Raw genomic sequence first — 20,594 nt, forward strand, 5'->3', positions numbered from 1 at the left:
CAAATAATCCTTTGTATTTGTTGCAATAGAATAGCTATCCGCTAGAGAGTTTGTATGCGTCAGCACGTCCTGATGGTAATGCTGTCGAATAGATAGCATAACTGCTGGGAAACGCAATGTTTCCCAGCAGTTATGCTCAGGCCGACGCATTGCATTTCTACGTTACTTTGTCTCAATTTCAATTCCTGTTTGATCCGTTGGAATTAATATCCAGCATTGAGCCTTGTATTGTTAGGTTTCATTTTGAAGATACAACGTTCAATTAGAACAAAGTAAAAACCATAAACAAATTAAATAACTACAATTTATATTTTTTAAACTAATTAATTAACATATTTGGATAATCATTAATATATTTTAATTCGTTAAGACTTTTAAGTTAATATTTCTGCTACAACTCTTTTTATTACATGCTAATAAGGAAGGACCATGATAGAAGACTCTACAATGTGAGTACATCCGGTTTCAAAGAGTAAATAACTAAGAAGAATGGAAATCAATTTGAACACACTCATAGGAGTTCTGAGCGTACTACAAAACAATACGCTCTACAACGTGGAAACACGTGCAATAATGCAAGTCTCAAGAGCATTGAAGCCAGCCCTTGTTAGTGGACTATCAGGCGCTATTTAATTTATAAGTCCTTAAGTATTCTTAAATGCTGGTTAGTTTAGTAAAAGGAGGGCTTTTTATGTTTTACAATATCCGAACAACAACTTCCATATATTATATAGGTAGGATATGTGTTTAACAAAGGCTATTTATACAATAAGACTGAGTGTTGTGCCATATAATTGTTAATTATTACTATTTCTCTAATTAGTTTACCTTGACATAAACAAAAGGACAGACAGATATAGACAGAAATGCCTACTTTGGTATTGAATTTTTATTTAAGTCACCACGTTGAAATTTTTTCTGACATCTATTTATAGCTACTACACTGTCACGATAATATTTATTTATTAAATCGAGGAATATTGAAGTATTAAGTGAAGTCAATACAAATATCATTTGAAAATCTGTCTGCGCCAATATATACATATCTACCAATACATATGTATTGTGCACAATATGCATATTCAATGTTTAAATTTTAACAACACTCGGCTCATATTTTGACATTTATTATGAATGAAGACATTAATGAATTATAATTAAGTTACAGTAAAATGTTATTCTGTATAATTGGATCCGTTATTCAAACTTTCGGTTTTATCTCAACAGATTATTCCATTAAAATGAATAGAAAAACTTTTTAAGTGGGGGTACTATATATTAATCCAAGTGCAAATATCCGCTTAAAGCCAAGCACAAAGTTTTGACACGGAGTTATAAGTTGAAAGTTTTGTACTAGCACATTATATTAGAAATTAGGATATAGGAAGCAAAGTTTTAGCATATTCCGTCGTTTACCGCAAACCAATGCGAAATGTTCACATTGTTGACTTAAAAATAAAAGTACATTTATTCCATAATATGAAAAATAATTTCCTTTTCATAAAGGTGTTTTAGAAGTTTCCGTATAAAACTTTAAGAATAAACAAGCTAAGTGCATGTAACGATTTTCATGGCTTTCATACCTTTTTTCTACGAGCACATACATACATAGAAATATACATGTTTATGGTATTGATTTATATTTGTAGGTGTAATTTTAGCTTTATATGAAATACACAATATTCGCTGGCGTCTATACTCGCGTGGGCTGCATAAAAATCAGCACATTTATTGCTGTACTAATGCAATTCAATAGGACGTGACGAAACTATAAGTAGGATTTTTAACTATGAAACGAAAATAAATGATTTTAATTGGTTGTTATTTAAAAAAAAAACTTCTATTCCGATATCATTGAATTTGAGCAGAAATTGGCAACCGCATTTATTAAATTGACTCATAGCTATGTCAACCTGCGACTTTACATGAATAACTATTTAAAAAGTAAGATCCGCAACTAAAAATAAAAATATGCTAACATAATAAAAACAAATACTACATACGTTGGAATTTTTTTTTATTAATTATTCATATTTCGTTATTTTTATCTAATTAAGAACTAGAATTTTAGATTACTTCATTTCGATCTTTATAAATACCACCAGTGTCAAAAATTCAAGAATACACCTGGAATTTTTACTACTAGGAATTAAATTCTATATCTTCAAAAACATAAAACTGTATCTTTCTATAAGTATGAATAATATAGAAAGCAACGAGTAAAATAATAACTGTTAACTAAATTTCAGAATTAATCTAAATCTTAATTCAAGAGCAAGCTAATTAACATAAATTAAAATTTAAACTCTTTGTATAGAACAAAAATATAACTCTTTATATTGCATTTAAATTTTAATTTCAATTTATAATATTACTACATAATATCCAACAAAGTATAAACGTCTTGGTAAACATATGGAGATAACCAAACAAGATCTTCCAAGTAAATTACCATTAATAGGTCGTTAGACGCGAGATAGTTAAGGATAGGTAAACGTAAGTGTATAGTGTAGAACAGATTGAAGGCTAATGTTCTTAAAACATCAGCTCAGATATCAACATACATGGAATTTTAACACAAGAAATAGCGTCTGAGCTTATATGAAATTTTTACTTGCGTGTTTTATATAGTACGCTGCTCATATTTACATTCCAAATGTTGCATGTCGCGCTTCAAAGCAAACAATTTGAATATGTAATGCGTTTTAAATACCAGCGAGGACTTTATTTATTTATACTAATAGATTAAACTTCATCAAAATCCTTGACTTCGCGGAGTTTCTTGAAAGCCGCTTTGGGTATGCACTCATTATGTACTTAGCTTCGTAAGAATATGTACTGATTAATTAATATTTTAAAACGGCTTACAAAATTTTACCCTAAAGTTAAAACACTTCCTTGAATTAAATACTGTAAGCCTTTATTTTATCAATGTAACGAGATTGGTGTGTATATGATTTTTTTATAACGCCTTAGTTAGTAAGTTAAGCACTCTGATAAAATTCTTCATAAACATACAAACATACATGAGTTAGAAAATGATATGTAAATAATTAATGTCCTTTTATTTTAAATTTTATTAAATAAAACAAATCCTCACATGAATGTGATTTAAGGGCAGAGATGTATATTTAGCTTTTTATGAGTAAATATATTAAGTAATATTCGTATTGAAACGTAATTTGAAAACTTTAAGGCAAGTAAACAGAGGAGATATTTATTATCTTAATAAATTATGAATGACAACTTCTCGGTAAGTAGATTGCTTATATTTCAATAAAATCTGAGCGGAATTATATCAGCTTAGGACGTGTATAATCAACACATATAAGTATATTTACACAGCTTTTCATCTGTTTGTATCATATGAATGAAATGGAATAATGTTAGAAGCTAAATAATTTAACAATGTATAAATAACTTTTTTTAATAACAAAATACGTTAGAATGAAATACAATTAAGTACGATGACCGATAATACTCTTATCTTACTTAAAATCAGACCGTATCAGTCACTAACGCATCAGTGTTGAATATCATGATCAAAATGGCTTAATAAAATTAATAGTTTGTAAAAGTTAGATAGCAGCCAGCAATTATAACCTTCATACAAATGCCACAATTGAGTTTGACGATTCAGTCTTATTATAAGACTCTTATACCACTGTATTTACAGCGCTTTAGATGTTCATAAGTTTTAAGAGATAAATCGGGGTAGGAAAAGTTGGCGACTTTAAGACGCGACTCCCTGGCGTCTGTGACGTCACAATACTGTAGGTCAGTGGAACAGCATATAGATACTCCTTCGATTCAAGGACAAACAAATAAACTAGAGGTTTACCTCGACACTAATGTACGTACTAGCAATTCAAATGTTTTATATTAATAAAAAGGCATGCTTATTACCTAATTTGTATTAAATTTGGAATAGCTTACTCTATCACTTCAATTAACGTAAATGTTAGAGTCTTAAAACTCAAAGACTATAGGACAATTTATATTTATAAAGTTACCATGCAATTAAGAGAAAGTAATATATCTAGCCGTATGTATAAAATTTATAATTTCGAGATCGTGAAAAAAGTGGAAGTACACAGAGCCATTCAAATGTATATGTCGTATCTGTCTATTGTTGAGAGCGCCAACGTAATAAAGGAATCTGGTATTGGGGTCATCCCCGAGGGTGCGTCGGCGTCTACGTGGCGGGCCAAGCCGGCGCCGGCAGCGGGATCGATGCCAACCCACGATCTCAGCTCAAATGGAACCTGACACGAGGATTTACACATACCTTCCAAGACGCTTTTATGACTCATTGACGTTGTTTTCACTCATATTTATGAGTCTTGTCAAATCATAAAAGAAATTTCTCAGAAAAATATAGTATTTTTTCTTTATCTTGGGATATATTTGACTGTATTTTTTTTAATTTTAAAGAAGACATTACGAACTAAAAATTATAGTTGAAATTATGAAAGGAGTTTAAATTCAATTAGATATATATTTACTTTTTGTAACGACGGTTTTAAAATCGAAAATCATAAGGTATAAGACATTTTTTCTCAATAATCGTTTATTTATACAGCGCGTAGGATGTGTTATCTCGTTATTTCTGAAACCTATTTTATTTTTATGAAAAACATCTAAACTGTCTGGCATTATTATTTTGAAATGATGTTTTTGAGGTCTGATATTATTTTAGGTACAAATTCAGAAACATGTAAAGATACAATAAGACAAAAAAAAATGCGGTAACAGTTATTTGAATATTTGTAATTGCTAATAAATATTAGCTATAAAATTTTTCAATGTTGAAACACAGCACAATTACAATATCCTAAATCGGATGGATCGCTGCTAGAATGTTCTGTTAAGTGCCTTCAAGCCGATAAAAGTTTCACTTGCATTCTCGTTTCATAAAGCCACTCTACATTTTACACATACATAGTATACATATCAATATTATATTTTTGACGGGATACTTCTAATTCATCCACTTTAACTTATTGTCGTGTGTTCTGTAACACATATAAGAAAAGAACTGCACTTAACTTAATCAAGTTAAAAGTTTTCAACTCAATTAAGCTGTAAAGTCCATTAGTGGCAAATTAACTTTAGCTTCTATAGTTGTCCTGTGCCTGGTGCCATACATTCACACTAGTAGGTTCAATATCTTTTATTTACTATAAGCATATATGGAGGGTTTCTACTCATATTTCCTTACGCTAAATCTTACATCCAATATTCAACATAGTTAGCACAGATGTTGCACTCAAGTATTTAGCTCATAAATTTTCCAATATAAACAATTGTATAACACATGAGTGTTGAACTAAAATGAAAATCAGAAAAAATATAGTTCTACAAAACAGAAGCTGTAAATGAAGAGGACGTGAATCTTTCATTAAAATATTGTCTAGGCTTGGCCTGACATCAAAATCGTGTTATAAAGCCAACAGACTTGCGATCACAGTCTATTTATTTGCAGCAATCCTTTGAGCGACACACTATCTTAATTAGGCCAGCTTTCGTAAAGTTTTGAGACGCGCTTGTTTTGTGGAATGTTTCATCTCCGTGCTCAATTTTCCAGTAAAAGCACATACGCATAAAATATTCAGTATACTATGGAACTCTAAATATTTTAATGCAGACATGTAATATACCTTTTACGACCTCACTAATAGAGAGGGACAACAATATGGTTTACGTGATATTATACGATGGAATTCTTTACGACAGTAAGGACAATAATTATGATTTGATAACCTGACCTCTATATTCCTTCCCATTTGAAATAAACGTTAGCGAACATAATAGCTGCCATAAGAAAATACATAAATAAATGTTCCATTCAGTGTAAATACTAATACGTTTGAGATAAAAAATGTTCTTTAAATATACACACACACACACACACACACACATATATATATATATATATATATATTTATATATTTAATTAACTGGAAATGTTTCAAAAGCTACAAAAAAAAATTCATAAATATGTATAGCTTTTGATATGTCACTTACTTTTCCCGTTAAATACCATCCATCAGAAAAAGTTATGAATTTTTTGTATTCATATCATTGATGAAATTCCTCAATAACATATAGAATGTTGGATACAGTTGCTATCAATGTTTCATATAAAAAATTACAAATTAAAAACGCAGCAAAGTAACCAGACGTAGCTATGAATCTACGTTCTACTCATAAAAATTATTAGTTCAGAAAAATATTTAAAGTACCAGTTGGATTTTTTGTTTATTTTTAAGAAATATATCATAAAAATATTTGCATGACATTCACGTTAATAAGCCGTTTAACTGTGAAAGTTGAATTTCATTAAGTCTGTTTTAATAAATAATAATATTATTGATAGTTAATATTCAATTTATAAAGTATAAATGTTATTTCATTTCTTTTTTTTTCAAATAATATTAATATATTTTTTAATTCCCAGCTGACATATTTTAAATAACAGGCAAAGTTAAAGAACAAAACAGCAAACATCGTGAGCAAATATCATTCATACCTTAATTTTCTCCTTCAACAAAACATAACTAAAGAAATTTTATCTACACAGTACGAGAAATGTCGCAGACTATTTAATAGATACGTATTATAATAATAAACTTGCTATGTATATTTCGTTAACAAGTAAATTGAGATTTACGTAAATTAACATAGTCGCTTGCTTCACTGAACGATCCCGCAAAGCCTTGTCGTTGACAACAGTTGGAAGCGACAAATGTTACCAATCATTATAGCTTGTCTTCCACATCAGTGATGAGACCTTCTATTATAACACATGATTACTTTGATTACATTTAACAGATACACGCAAATATATAAGTAGTATGATAATATTCATTATATTTACAGATTTTGAAAGACGTTGTCTCACTTAAAATAAAAAAACCGCAGTTTATGTCCTAACTAAATGAAAAATTCCTAATACTCCCAACGACACAACAATATTATTCTGAATGTCAATTTATTGAACCGAACTCATTAAAACCGCATTAATTTGTTGGATTACTCGATCAAAGTCGGGCTAAAGTCAGCCATCTATAAATGTTAAATATAATGTAAAATTCAGACACAACTTCGACCCTAATACGTCACTATTGATTAGAGTTTATAGAGTAATTGTATCTGAGAACGCTTACTTTAAACGACTAGCTAAATAGAGCAAACAGCTAAAGGATAATTGTCTATTTCGCTTTATTTAAAACACTGCTTTCTTGTTGAAGTATTCGCAATACAATATATAGTATGTATACAAATTAAAAAGCATGAATAAGTACTATAGGAAATTCTCAAGGAATTTCAACTATATAAGTTTTAAAAAACATCCATTTTTATTCCTGTATATAGGAGATATGAAAAGAGAATAATGGATCCTTAGAAACCAATGAAAACTTCTTCTTACCTTCTACTTCTCTTAAGAATGTTTGAATCATAAAAGTTGACCGAACTTAAGTCATTAGACAAGTATAAAATTTTCTCACATTTTGTGTTGAGATTATTCTAAATTATAACTTGGTCAACATGACACTATGTGAGATAATTTAAACTAGTTATTCCTTTACAGGGATTGCATTTGCTTTGATATGTTATCTGCATGGGGCAGTTGGCAATATTCCTGTCAATCAATAATTATTGTTCCAATACTCGCCGTAAACCTAGTTCGCACTAAATTCACTTCATGTTCCGTTATATTTACGAGACATAAAATATTATGATGTCGTAAAATATTGTATAAATGTTTATAAAAATATAATAAATAGGAACGTAACCAGTAATTTTATTGCTAAATGGTATGATGTTGATGACAAACAATTTTCTTTTGATTGAGAAAGAAGTTTAAGTAAAAACTAATAAATGATTAAATTAAAAAAAAACATACAGAATCCCTTGCTTGATGCTTCCGTTCTCAGAACACCCTACTAAAAATTTATTACGGTCTGATCGAAAACATTTCCTGGACACATAGAAAACAGATATACAAGCCTGTAACTTTTAAATATATATGATATACAATATAATTGATAATGATAAAAATCCAACCATTTGAACAGATCAATGTAAACATTATCTCCAAAAATATGAAAAATTTAAAACAATTAAAATGCATTGGTAATTCTGAACTATTACAAAAAATACTACTGAACCGTTCATGACTTCTGACAAAAAACTTTACTTTGGAATTCTTAAATAATCAACAATTAAACAACAAATATTTCTTTGACACTATGGGGCAAAGAATAGGTACATAAATATTCTAAATGTAGGATTAATTTCCGGAACCAAAACTAATATCAAAGTGAGCACGTGTCGCTATATTATATGATAACAAGTAGATGAATTTCTACGATCCAGAAAAAAATAATCTTACCTATAAATATATATACACATATACATTTTTTACATATGATATTCCCCTTATTTTTTAATATTTTTATCAATAATAAGGAGCCATACTACAATTTTTTTTTTATATTTTTAACGTACTAAAACAGTTTTACAAGAATATATTTTTAATGCTATTGAAAATAAAATTCAAGACGAAATCTTCACTATTAATTTGATAAAATATATTATTGGTATTGTAACAGACATAACTTATTTCGAGCCATCACAAAACATACCAATGACACTAATCTAATTCCTACTAGTGTATAAATGATAGATGTCTTAGCAGAAACAAAAAAGCTATAAATTTAATAAAACTTAATAAAACAGATTGTTATTTATCAACAATGAATAAATAAATTTGTTCTACCATCGACATAAATTCAAAAGAAATCAGTATTAAAAAAAACATCCAAAAAATCACTCTTTTGTAATAAGTTGGAATAAAAATGTAATCAGCGACAGAGGATGCTTTCATTATTATCAATATTGACATCTGGCGGGCTGGAGAGCTGGCATGTCACAGCTGTAACATCTGCGAATTCAAAACTCTTTGTTATCCAGCCTCGACTTGCAAAACAAAACTTTGCCCATGTATTCAACAGCTATCACGGATTGTTTACGAGATTGAACATTGTGAAATTTATGAGTAATTCATTTCGAAATTACAGAGAACGTTTCGGAAGAATATGAACATTATTTGTTCACTTACTCCATACCACGTATATTAAATATTTTAAACCCTGCATAAGATCCGAGGTGAACGCTAATGCATCTATTGTGAAAGCGTCTATCAATCATCTCGGTAAAGTGTAGTTAAGAAATTAGATCAAAAAAATAAGTTTATATAAAAAGTAACAACAAAAAATACAAATTGATTAAATATTTAATACATTTTCTATAAATTAAAATTGAAAAAAATAATAATAAATTAACCTGTTAACAAAAATACCGATTTTTATATTAAAACATATCATTTACCAAAGAGAATATTTTAAAAGTTCAGTATGATATAGTATGAAACATAGTAATTTTCTAAAGCTTTCAACAAAGACATAATTAATTACTTACAACCATAAATTCTTTCAATCACATTAATTGTATTTTAAATATTTAATGTCATCTTTATTATTAAACAGTAAGAAACATTATATGTCTAGTGTATAAAATGTCTGAAAATAATATAATACATTAGATTACTTTGCTATACTTAAATTGTTCCCGCTTAATTTTCATTGAAGTAGACTTATCAGTCGTTTATCTGTTTTATAAGATCTGATAACTGTTTATCAAAACAGATTATATTTTAATGTCGATTGCATTTCATCATCGCCAAAGTTGTTTTTCCAAACAAGCTGTCATAAAAAAGCACCACGTGACAATATTTAAAATTAAAAACTACGATTTTCGAATAAGTTAACATTCTGTTTTAAACTAATTAAATAAATCTATCGTGATTAAAATGCCATGAAATATTTTACGCCATAAGAATTATTATTAATGATATATTTTTTTGGTTGAAAACCAGAAGTTTAAAAACTTTCATTCAAACGAAACGTCAGTTGCAGCGGATTCGCATTAATTCAGGTCAACGACAAAACATTCCAAATATAAATATATTTAAATATACAAGATTGTCTTGAAAAGAAGTATATTTTATATTACTCTCATTTAAAATTTATTAAACTAAAGAAACATATATTTTAATACAGGAATTGATGAAAAAATTAATAAGATATCGATTTGTTACTGTGACCGAACAAAATTCCTTTATGTGCGACAAACATATCTATAAATATAATAAGACAGCAAAAATCAAATGTCTGTACATTAAATATTTTTCCAAAAAACTGATAGGAGACAATTAAAAAAGAGTCATAGAAACCAAAAAAACAATTTTTGAAATTTTTATCTGTCTGTCCTTCTGTCTGGTACATTATAACTTCAAAAGTGCTTAACGGATTTGAACGCGGTTTTCACAGTTGGATTACATATAATTAGGAGCGTTGTCAAAACTTTGTTTCATCAAAATCGGGTAAGTGAAAAAGAAGTTATGGTCAATTGAAAATTTACTGCTTCAAAACTTTTAAACTGCAACTTAATATTGATTAGTTATATATTATATATTAGTTACTAAAAAATATCTTCTAATATATGTTAATCTTAATATTAAAACTTATGAGAGGTAACAAAAAAAACAAATAACGCAGTGTGCGCGGGCGCGGTTGATTTGTTGAACATTGTGCTCGATAGATGGCGTTGATAAAATAAGTCTTCAACCTAGATCGCGGTGTTAAGATTCTCCGTTGTGTAATCACTACCATGCGGTTCGCAAATTCATTGTTGTTTGTTGGGTGCAGTTGTCTATCATTTGGTTTCCTTTCGTTTGTTAGTTGTGGTTCTCTATCATTGCTTATCATCTCTTTTCTGTAAGTTAATGTTTTAAGTTTGATACATATATGGGTACGCGAAAAGCGACCAACACGCGGGCAACAGCTAGTATTTAAATATGCATGAAACAAGAATAAAACAATTGTGCTATTCGGATATTTATTTTTATATACGTTAAAAATCGTATTTAATATTGTCTTAACACTATGATCGAAAAACATTAAGCAGCTGATACACTATTTAGTGCATTCTCGAATACGTTCAATATCACTTAAGGATTCCTTGATGCTGTGTAAATAAATCACCCTTGCATCTTCCCCTTACAATTCTTATTTTATTAAAAAGTGGGTATCCGTGATTTGTATTCATTCTACGTTAAACTCCTGAGAACTCTTTAAAAATCTTGAAAAAATGTGTTGTGTGAAGATATATATATATATATGATTATGTTGAAAGGCAAATTATTTGAAGGATTCACATTAAGCCGCATACTGTATGATAGCTGAATTAGAGGATTTTTATATTGTGTCACGTTTCGTTCTATGAATATAACGGTCAAAAAACTCTCCTATCTCCTCTTGTCCATTACTAGCTAGAGCTTCGTCCCGAATCCCTTGCTAACAAGGATGACACAGCACGCTAAAAACGAAAATTTTTTACCTGCGACATACATATTTTCGAATATTAGGTTAGTTAAGTCTTTAAGCCGATACTACTATTTCCATGAATCATTCCACGTAGTCCAATGTCGACAATAAGGACATAAATTATGACAAAATACACATAAATTAAACGGGAACAATTTTATCATTAAATTACCAATTATCGGTAACAATTGGTCTCAGAACATGCAATTACCTGTCCCTATAAAGTGGTCTCATTGACGCGATCATTAGCTTGATGTCTGTAATTCGAGCCGGACTAAGCTGGCCACTTGTGTTGCTTCACAATGATACGATAATTAGAATAATCCAGACATATCGACGAGAGGGTTGTTAATGCTAAACGTAAGCTCACATACTGTTCATAAGCTTTTATATATTTATTACGAAAAGGTTATGTTTTGGCCTAATAGATAATTTATAAGACAAGCATTTAAATGGAGGTAAATGAATTGACAGCCCATATTAATTTTTATTAATATTTCCACAAAATCACATCGACATTTTGGACAGTTGTAAAATGTATGCACAATATTTTTATTATTGCGGATTGATTTAAAATTAAAATTATTACCCTAGAAAATAGAGCGTGCACCTGAATTTTTATGCTTCTCATTTTAACATCAATAATTACTTAATTAAGTATATACTATAACGTTTAAAACTATGCATTTTTTATCTTAAGCACCAAATTTGAATTTTCCTAATTACTAGCAGTAAGAAACTGCCTCGTTCAGAATTTTTGAGAATTATATGTCAAATGATGATTTTGAAAATGTTATTTTTACATTTGTCGTAATTTACCAACTCTTACAAAACCTGTTTTGTTTTTGCTATTTTCTTAGTTCCTATCTTTTCTCATAATGTTTCATGTATTAAAATCTCATCTGACGGACAATAGTGAGTGCCTTTCAATCTGAGTCACACGTCACCAATTAGCTTGGATGCTATTGAAATGAATTCAATTTGCGAGTAGACGCTTGAGCATTCGCGTCCAGAATTATTGCCCGTTCCAATATTGATGCATTGCGTCCGTATGAAATTTGGACTGGCTAACGATTTATTAAAAATTTTATATGACTATCAAACATATTTAGCTTTTACATAAATTCTAGCACATGCCTTGAATCTTTGAATGTATTAGAGTGACTCTGAAAAATTTATAAATATACAAAATTATATATCATCTCACGAACAATAATCAGTCAAAACCAAACTCCTTTACAGGCAAACAAATTTTTTATGTAAATAATGATAATAAAGCAAAGTTCCATTCATCTCTCTAGCTCTGCAAGCATTCAGTTAGTTATGGCCTATACATATATTGTTAGGCTCCTATGATACATATATTTTTGTCAATTTTCGAAAAAAAGTAATAGATGTTCTACGTGAGACTAAATGTTTATTTTAGTATAAGAAAAAAATCCTTCATCCAACTAATTTCAAAAAATACAAACACATGGCTCTTAAATAAAGAATCAAAACCCATTACCTTATCATAGAGATATCATCTAAGAAGAGAATTCGTACAATGTTAATTGATAAGCACCGTAACCTTTGATAGTTAACATGATAAGTAATAGTTAAAGATTTATTTAGTCATAATATCATATTATTCATAAACAGGAAAGAGATAATTTGGTTGAATGAAGGTTGAATAACAAGATTGAAAAACGTATTAATTTCATTATCTGTTTTCTCAGTATAATTTTCAGTAATGCGGAGAATTGAATCTCTTTATTAAATACGTTGGAACTCAAAAGACTCGCTGAGGCGAAATCAATCATAAAGCAAAACTACAATAATGATTCGGTTTCCTCGTCTTATTACAGTCTGGCCAATTATACTTATTTCTAAATTATTGTTATATATATTTCTTTTATTGAATAAATAACGCACAAAGGAAAAATAAAACACGTATAAAAGCTGAATAAAATACTACTACTACAATACCATTTATCGAACCTAAATATAAAGCTGTTGGACTAATTTACTTATATACATATAATTAAACATTATTATCGTCAAAACAGTATTACTTACATCATACTGTTTTTGTAATATTTTCGTATTAAAAGAAAAAATTGTGTCTGAGACTCGTTTGTTCCTTACAAACAAGAAACAAGCTCGTAAATTATTAAAATAATGTTATCGGTTGAAGGAATACCATCGTGGCTTATTGAATACTAGAATGGGTCATTATACGCCAGGGCACGGTCACCACTCCCATAACGCGGCGCACAAAATTATTATACACTTTGTAATTCTTTTACACAGAACAATGTTAGTTCTGTTTTATAACACCCTGCATGAAAATAAAAAACTTAAGTTCCAATGACAATGTTTATAAATTGATTTTTTTTATTAATTTATATTTCATCGTTACCAAAATATTTTTTATCTACAACGTGACAATTTCGTTTATATTGCTTATTTAATTTAACAGATTAATAGTTTCATAGCTTTACGTCAAAGTCTACTCAAATACATAAGCCTACTGTAATGGATTAAAAACATTGTCCCATCGTAAAAACGGAAGCCTAGTAGCTAGTTTTACTATGTAGTAATGTATATGGGATAACATAAATTGTCCCATCAGTAAATTAATAATGACATTAGCTCCGTATTGTGGACCTCGTAGTTGATTTTTAAAAAACTGTTCCTTTTTTCAATGAAAAATAAATGTTTTATAAAATAAATGGACAAACTTAACAAGTTAATAGTAAGAAATAATGAAAAAAAATTTAGGAAAGTAAATTTCTTTAACACAACACTTATTAAAATATCTTTTTGATTTTACCGTAATAAGATATGAAATAAAATATTTATATTTAAACAATAACTATACATTTAAACATCATTAAACAGTATCACACTATACATTTTCATATTATATTTTGTATCAATAAAAAGATTTAGCAAGAACAAATAGTCTTTGGATATTGTTGTAGACCATTACCTATATAACAAATAAACATGAAGTGGTTTATATTAAAAAAAAAAACCCTTTCCGACCCCTTTTCAAACATTCAAGATCCTGTATAAGAATATCAATCACTAAGGGTGAAGCTGTCAATGTTTGCATGAATGGCGTGAGTGATTGTTGCTAATAGCACAATAAGGTCAAACTAAATTGACCTAAAATATATAAAAAGAATAGTGGTTTGTTACCTTATTTAGCTCTCAAATATCTAAAATGCAATTTATATAATTGCAATTTATTTTTAATTATATAGAAACATATTAAGATAGAAACCTGTAAAGATACGTTTATGGCTTCTGTTCTTGCTACACATCTGTCAGCCGAGTTGCGAATAAAAAAAATGTATATCATCTTTCTATATAAATTATGGCTTATTTATTCTAAAACTTTTATGAAACGAAAATCGTGACTGCAATATCAACAACTTGTAGCGAGAATGTAGGTTTTTTTACTTCTTTTTTTTGCAAAAGTTTAAAAAAAATGGAATGATTTCATATCAAACAATTTATTTATGTTATCTTTTCATTTATTCAACGAAATAAATGAATAAATGATTGTGTTCGTATATACGTGTGTCAGTTTGTTAAACAATTATTAGAAGACTATTGAAGCGATTTGCATGAAATAAAATTTTAATAATTGTAAAGGTAACGCTAGACAAATATCAATACATAATCTTATCTTTGATAAAATAATTCGTAAGAAATAGGAGAAAAGACTTGGATATAATCTATTTTTATATCATGTAACGTATCTCTAACAATTTCTAATAACATCCTGCGCCCTTGCGTATTATAATCATTTGCTAGATTAATTCAACGACTGCGTCATACATGAGATATTTTATTGGTGCGTAACCTCATTAATTGAATGAACTATAATTGACATACCGACTGACCCCCCAATTAAACAACCCATGAACACATTCTATATTATTTTATATCTTTAGTCCCAAAAACATATAATATATTTAAATAAATATTCTCATTAGTATATGAAATTCATTCCTTCAAACTATAAACTTAATTTAATGACAATGAACTATTTGTTTTGCTATAAAAAATTTGGTGTTGCTATATACTGATATATGTTTTAAACATTATTCAACATCGAGGTTCGAAAGATCTCGTGACTATTAAACACATATGAAGCATTATAAATTACATCAAATGTGTAAGTAATTTAAAAAAAAAAAAATAATTATTTTAAATAAACGAAACGTACGTAAAAATTTTTACAGCCTTAAAAGAAGTTCAGGTAGGTTAAGTTTTGATTATACGTATCTATGAAATAATAGTATTAAACATAGCTAGAACTTACCAGAATAGAAAAAACTGGCCAACAATATCAGCGTAGCCCACTTCATTTTCGTACACCTCCAGAGCACGATTTAGTACATTAAACGCGATATTTTCAACTTACGCGGTCCCTAATGGGAAACTTTTCCGGAGAGTCCTGTTTCCCGAGCGACACTCGACTACAAATGCGTTTGTGTAACTACCGACTACCGTTGTCACATTGTACGAACTCTCAACCTTTGACACGCATGCGCGCGGAGATGACCCCGGATAAATAATATTAAGTTTGACTCCTAAGCATATTACGATTAATAAAAATAAATAATGACAGATTTAATACATGATTTCATAAATTAAATAACGTTATTTTACTGAAACTATTTTTTTATGTGTATTTCCAGACTTGATTAAGACTATTATATAATCCAAATAGTCTGTAAGAAGAGACTATTAAGGTGTTATATATTACACACATTTGGTAATGATATGTATGTAAGGAGTTGCATGTCTGTACCCTATGCCAAGTAATTTTGGGTCAGCAAGTGAGTGGCTCTCATAAGTTACAAGACTTGGACGAGTTATAGCAGTATCCTGCCAAATTTCTTGCTATGTGCGTCGTCATATCATACTACTGACCTATTTATAATTGATCATTAAAAATTATATCAATATATTAAGTTATTAAATGAAAATTATTTTAATAATCTAAGATTTTTTAACGTCTTGTATATTTGAGTGGTTTTATCAGGTAGTACATATATTGAAATAAAGTAGAGTTAGGTTAAGTAGGTTTATTCAATTGAGTCAAAGCATTTTTCGATTTCATCCTGTCCCTCGTGATCACGGTGTTTCCAGATGACACATTGGATAAAATTTAGTACCAACCATAAAAAATACATACTTTTATTTTTAATTTACCCGCCAAAATCTTAGATGCCATTAAATACAACAAATTATGTAAATACATTTTAACTATAGTTTTTATCAGATTCTCTAGAAGTATATACTAGTAAATTACAAAGATATTTTGTTCCAGCAGCATATTTTGTTTTAACCGCTGGACTTACATAATTCTGTTTTTAATTATTAAATATTCTATTCCATTACAATATCTTTATTTCAAACTTCACTTTTCCCTAAAATACTGAATTCTTGTAGCAGTGAAAAATAATACGTTAATAACAAATAATATTTAGATTAAATTGACTTCAGTCTTTATATTTGTGGTCCTTGTTATGGAGGGTTAAGAGACAGTAACCAGGATTACAGGTGTTTAGCTAGTTCATATGAAATTTATATATTTTTTTTTTTGCAAATATTTTTTACTTTCATAATTTTCTACATTTCAATAAAAATTGTTGTAAAAATTTTGCATATCAGCTGATTCATTATTTTTTCGACGTGAACAATATCTTATTAATCTGTCAAATTTAATTAATAGATAAAAAAAGACTTTAATTTTATTAAATTGTAAAAAAAAAATCAGACAAATGCTTTGACATTTGATTGAGAAATAAGATTTCTTTGTTTTGGTTCAAATTTTCAAACGTAGTGGGGCAGAAAGAGAAAGCTGTTATTTAATTTTTCTATTGGTCACTAATATCCCAATATATCAATTATATAAATGTCATACATCATTAAAAAGCAGTTTAATTTTTATAACACTAGTCACACAGTTAATAGTGTGCATTTTTTTAATCTTTACTATTAAGATTTTTTTTAATAAGTCAATTACAATTGCTGATATTTCTATAAATCTATGAAAATAATATAATCAAATATAAGTTATATATTTAAGGCTTAGTATAAATAAGACACCTATAAGGCTCTAAACTCAAAAACATTTTGAAATAATGATAGTTATAAACCTTTATTTACCATAAACAGTGTGCGGTTATTATCTGTGACTGCTGAATTTCAGTATATTCTGGAACGTGTGTACATTTCGTTATAACACTATTATTTTACAAGTGTGAAATACCAAACCGGACAAACAAAACACCATTAACATTTATATTTAAAGAACACTTGTTTTATCTCCTATCAATATCAAAATCTAATCAGACTCAAGAATCAATAAATAAACTATACAGATTTCAGCATATTTTTTTGTCTATTTCTATGCCGCGACATTATCGATCTTATCTTTCTGATACACAGATATTCGTTAGGTACATAAAGAGGACTAATTAAAACAAAAATCAGATTTGCTACAGAGAGTACACAATAAGTTTTCAATATGTTTAGATATTTATTAATATTATCCGTCGCTGTAATAGGTACTGAAGGATTATTTTATATTTAAATTTAAATTATAAGTAACAGAAAAATTATACATTTTATTTTTTTGTCACAGTCAGCAATGGATCTCCAGCAACAAAGCAAGGCAACTTTAACACATATTTTGCATACACAAGGTAATCATATTAAAATACTGTCTCGTTAATAAATATTAACTATAAAAAATATAACGACTATCAAATTTCATTATTATAATGACATTAGCTTTTGAGTTTCGTGAAATTCTTTTAAACACATCTTTAAAGGTACAAATGTATCGTATGTATCGTTTCACATTAATCATACTTTTATTGACATTATTTTTAGGAAAAATTTAAATAGACCGATCGAACTTAAAGCTGGCGAAATCAACGAGGAAGCGGTCGTGGATCTGACTCTCAATAAGACTACTGTTGTCATAATTCACGGACACAGAGGCTCGGTATCTACGACATTAAACCCCACAGTAAAAAATGGTAAATATACCTTTATATATAAAAATTAATTTAAATTAGAAAATATAGAATGAAAAATTCATAGACGCTAAGGATTCCAAAGCAACTCGAAAGCGATATACCGTACATTGCAGGTTCAAATCTTGCTTGTTTATATATTTTCTATATGAATGGATAGATATATAACCATTTACGGTTAAATCATTTATACAGCACATGGAACATATGATTTTAATCAAGAATTATGTCAAGCGCAAGACAGTAAATAAAGCGCAAAAATATCTTTAAAAGAACTAAATAACAAATGTAAACTAAACTTTAACTTTGTCAGCTTTCCTAAGAAGTGAAGATTTGGATGTGATCGTAGTCGACTGGTCAGTATACGCCAGTCAAAGCTACAGTAACGCCGTCAATGCGGTGCCAAGTGTTGGAGAAAATTTAGCGGGTCTTATAAATGAGTTAGTGAGAAACGGAGTTGTGGAACTTAGCACTTTACATATGGTGGGATTCGACCTCGGAGCACACGTTGCTGGTTTTGCAGGAAGACTGTTGGACGGACAAGTAGCAAGAATAACCGGTATGTATATTATTTACAATATATAATTTTATGTAATGACGTAAAGAAACATGCTGATGTTTTATAAGAGTAAAAAATAAATGCATTATGAAACAAAAGCTATAAGCTTAAATCCGTTCTAGGCTTAAACCCATCGAGGGGCCAATGGGGAGAAAATTCCCAAAGATTGAGCAGCTCAGACGCTGTATATGTTGAAGTTATTCACACCGACGGTATCGGCCTTGTAGCCTATGGAGTTGGAGATGCCATCGGTGATGTGGATTTCTACGTAAATGGCGGTACTAACCAGCCAGGGTGTCTACTAAATAATTTCTGCGGTCACAACCGCGCCTGGGAAGTATTCGCAGCGTCACTCAGTAACACTAAGCTGATAGGCAATGAGTGTAACACGTGGCTCCAAGTAACACTAAATACATGTAGAGGACCCACAATTGAGATGGGAGGAAATGATCTGTTTAAATACGCGTGAGTAATTCAAATTATAAAACCACATCTCTGAATGAAACTAATATTTTACGGATAAACTACGCGGATTTTTATTATTTTAAAAAACTACATAATCCCGACGTTTGGGTTACTTTTCAGCAACCGAGATGACATCTCGTCTGCCCGTGATAAATAATAAATATCCGCGTAGTTTATCCGAAAAATATTAGTTTCATTTAAATGAATAAAACTCGCGAAAATCTTAGATCTCATCACATCTCTGATCTCGAATCAGTGAACTTCAATTAAAAATTTAACTAACAATCTTATTACCACTAATCCCAGGAAGAGTTTACTGAACCGTAATACCAATATTTTTTCTTTATTCACATTTTTTTTCTTTCAAACCACTTCTATAGCGAACGAAATAACAAAATATATGAAAATTGATCAAATGGTCCGTCATTGCGGTTTAAAAGAGAAATTCATGTATTTAATAACTATAAAATACAAAATTACATATACATTTATCTTTCACATTATGTTAATCTTCTTTCAGATCTGGAATGTATCGCGTGAACACAGGAAGAAGATTTCCTTTCTAGAATATAATTCGTAGAGGTCTCATCGAAACAAATGTTAATTGAAAATTATTTTTTATAAAATTATATTATTTTTAATAAAAAACAATAAATATGTGTTATTTAACAACTATATATATTATGATAAATGTTGCTGAACAAGCCTTGTTATTCTAACAACTTAAGTGTATTCTTAATTTAAGATTTTATTGATATAAATTAATTTAACTATTTATAACACAAAGCAACCCCACAGACGGTAAATTAATATATATATATATATATATTAATCTTATTGAATACAATTTTCTTTGCATGTCAATACACTAATATAGGCAATCTACTGTATTTAACGATCTCGTATTCCTTTTGTAAATAATAAAATATTTATTATATTTCATATAAGAATGCTAATATTTCTACTTCCGTACTTTTTATTGGGTAAACTTACACAAATAAACCAATCATCAGTTCTTTAACTGCAAAGTTCATAAGTTCTGAAACTCTAGTAATCAAAGCAGCAAAA

The 20,594-nt window shown here is 29.0% G+C and overlaps 2 protein-coding genes across 2 annotated transcripts in view; one reads left to right on the forward strand and one right to left on the reverse strand.

The window, feature by feature from the left end:
- LOC116768357 (neural cell adhesion molecule 1-like) overlaps positions 1-15,964 on the reverse strand; it is a 76,730-nt gene extending 60,766 nt beyond the window's left edge. The window contains exon 1 of the mRNA XM_032659051.2: positions 15,772-15,964. Coding sequence (XP_032514942.1) covers positions 15,772-15,817 — 46 coding nt within the window. The 5' untranslated portion in view covers positions 15,818-15,964. The remainder of the gene's footprint in view (positions 1-15,771) is intronic.
- A 1,971-nt stretch (positions 15,965-17,935) lies between these two features.
- Positions 17,936-20,205, forward strand: LOC116768567 (lipase member I-like). The gene is made up of 6 exons (XM_032659308.2): positions 17,936-18,028; positions 18,106-18,166; positions 18,357-18,505; positions 18,816-19,061; positions 19,184-19,526; positions 20,047-20,205. The coding sequence occupies exons 1-6, from the start codon at positions 17,989-17,991 to the stop codon at positions 20,090-20,092; spliced, it is 885 nt and encodes a 294-aa protein (XP_032515199.2). The 5' UTR covers positions 17,936-17,988; the 3' UTR covers positions 20,093-20,205.
- Positions 20,206-20,594: the final 389 nt, after the last annotated feature.

This window comes from Danaus plexippus, chromosome 4 (genome assembly GCF_018135715.1).
Source record: "Danaus plexippus chromosome 4, MEX_DaPlex, whole genome shotgun sequence".
Taxonomy (NCBI): domain Eukaryota; kingdom Metazoa; phylum Arthropoda; class Insecta; order Lepidoptera; family Nymphalidae; genus Danaus; species Danaus plexippus.

What these genes read in the sequence shown, in the direction of transcription:
- LOC116768567 (XM_032659308.2), top strand. Translation starts at nt 17,989, where the DNA reads ATGTTTAGATATTTATTAATATTATCCGTCGCTGTAATAG. An exon ending in ATTATCCGTCGCTGTAATAG is followed by an intron (nt 18,029 to 18,105) that starts GTACTGAAGGAT and finishes TTTTTGTCACAG; the next exon opens with TCAGCAATGGATCTCCAGCA. An exon ending in AAACCCCACAGTAAAAAATG is followed by an intron (nt 18,506 to 18,815) that starts GTAAATATACCT and finishes TAACTTTGTCAG; the next exon opens with CTTTCCTAAGAAGTGAAGAT.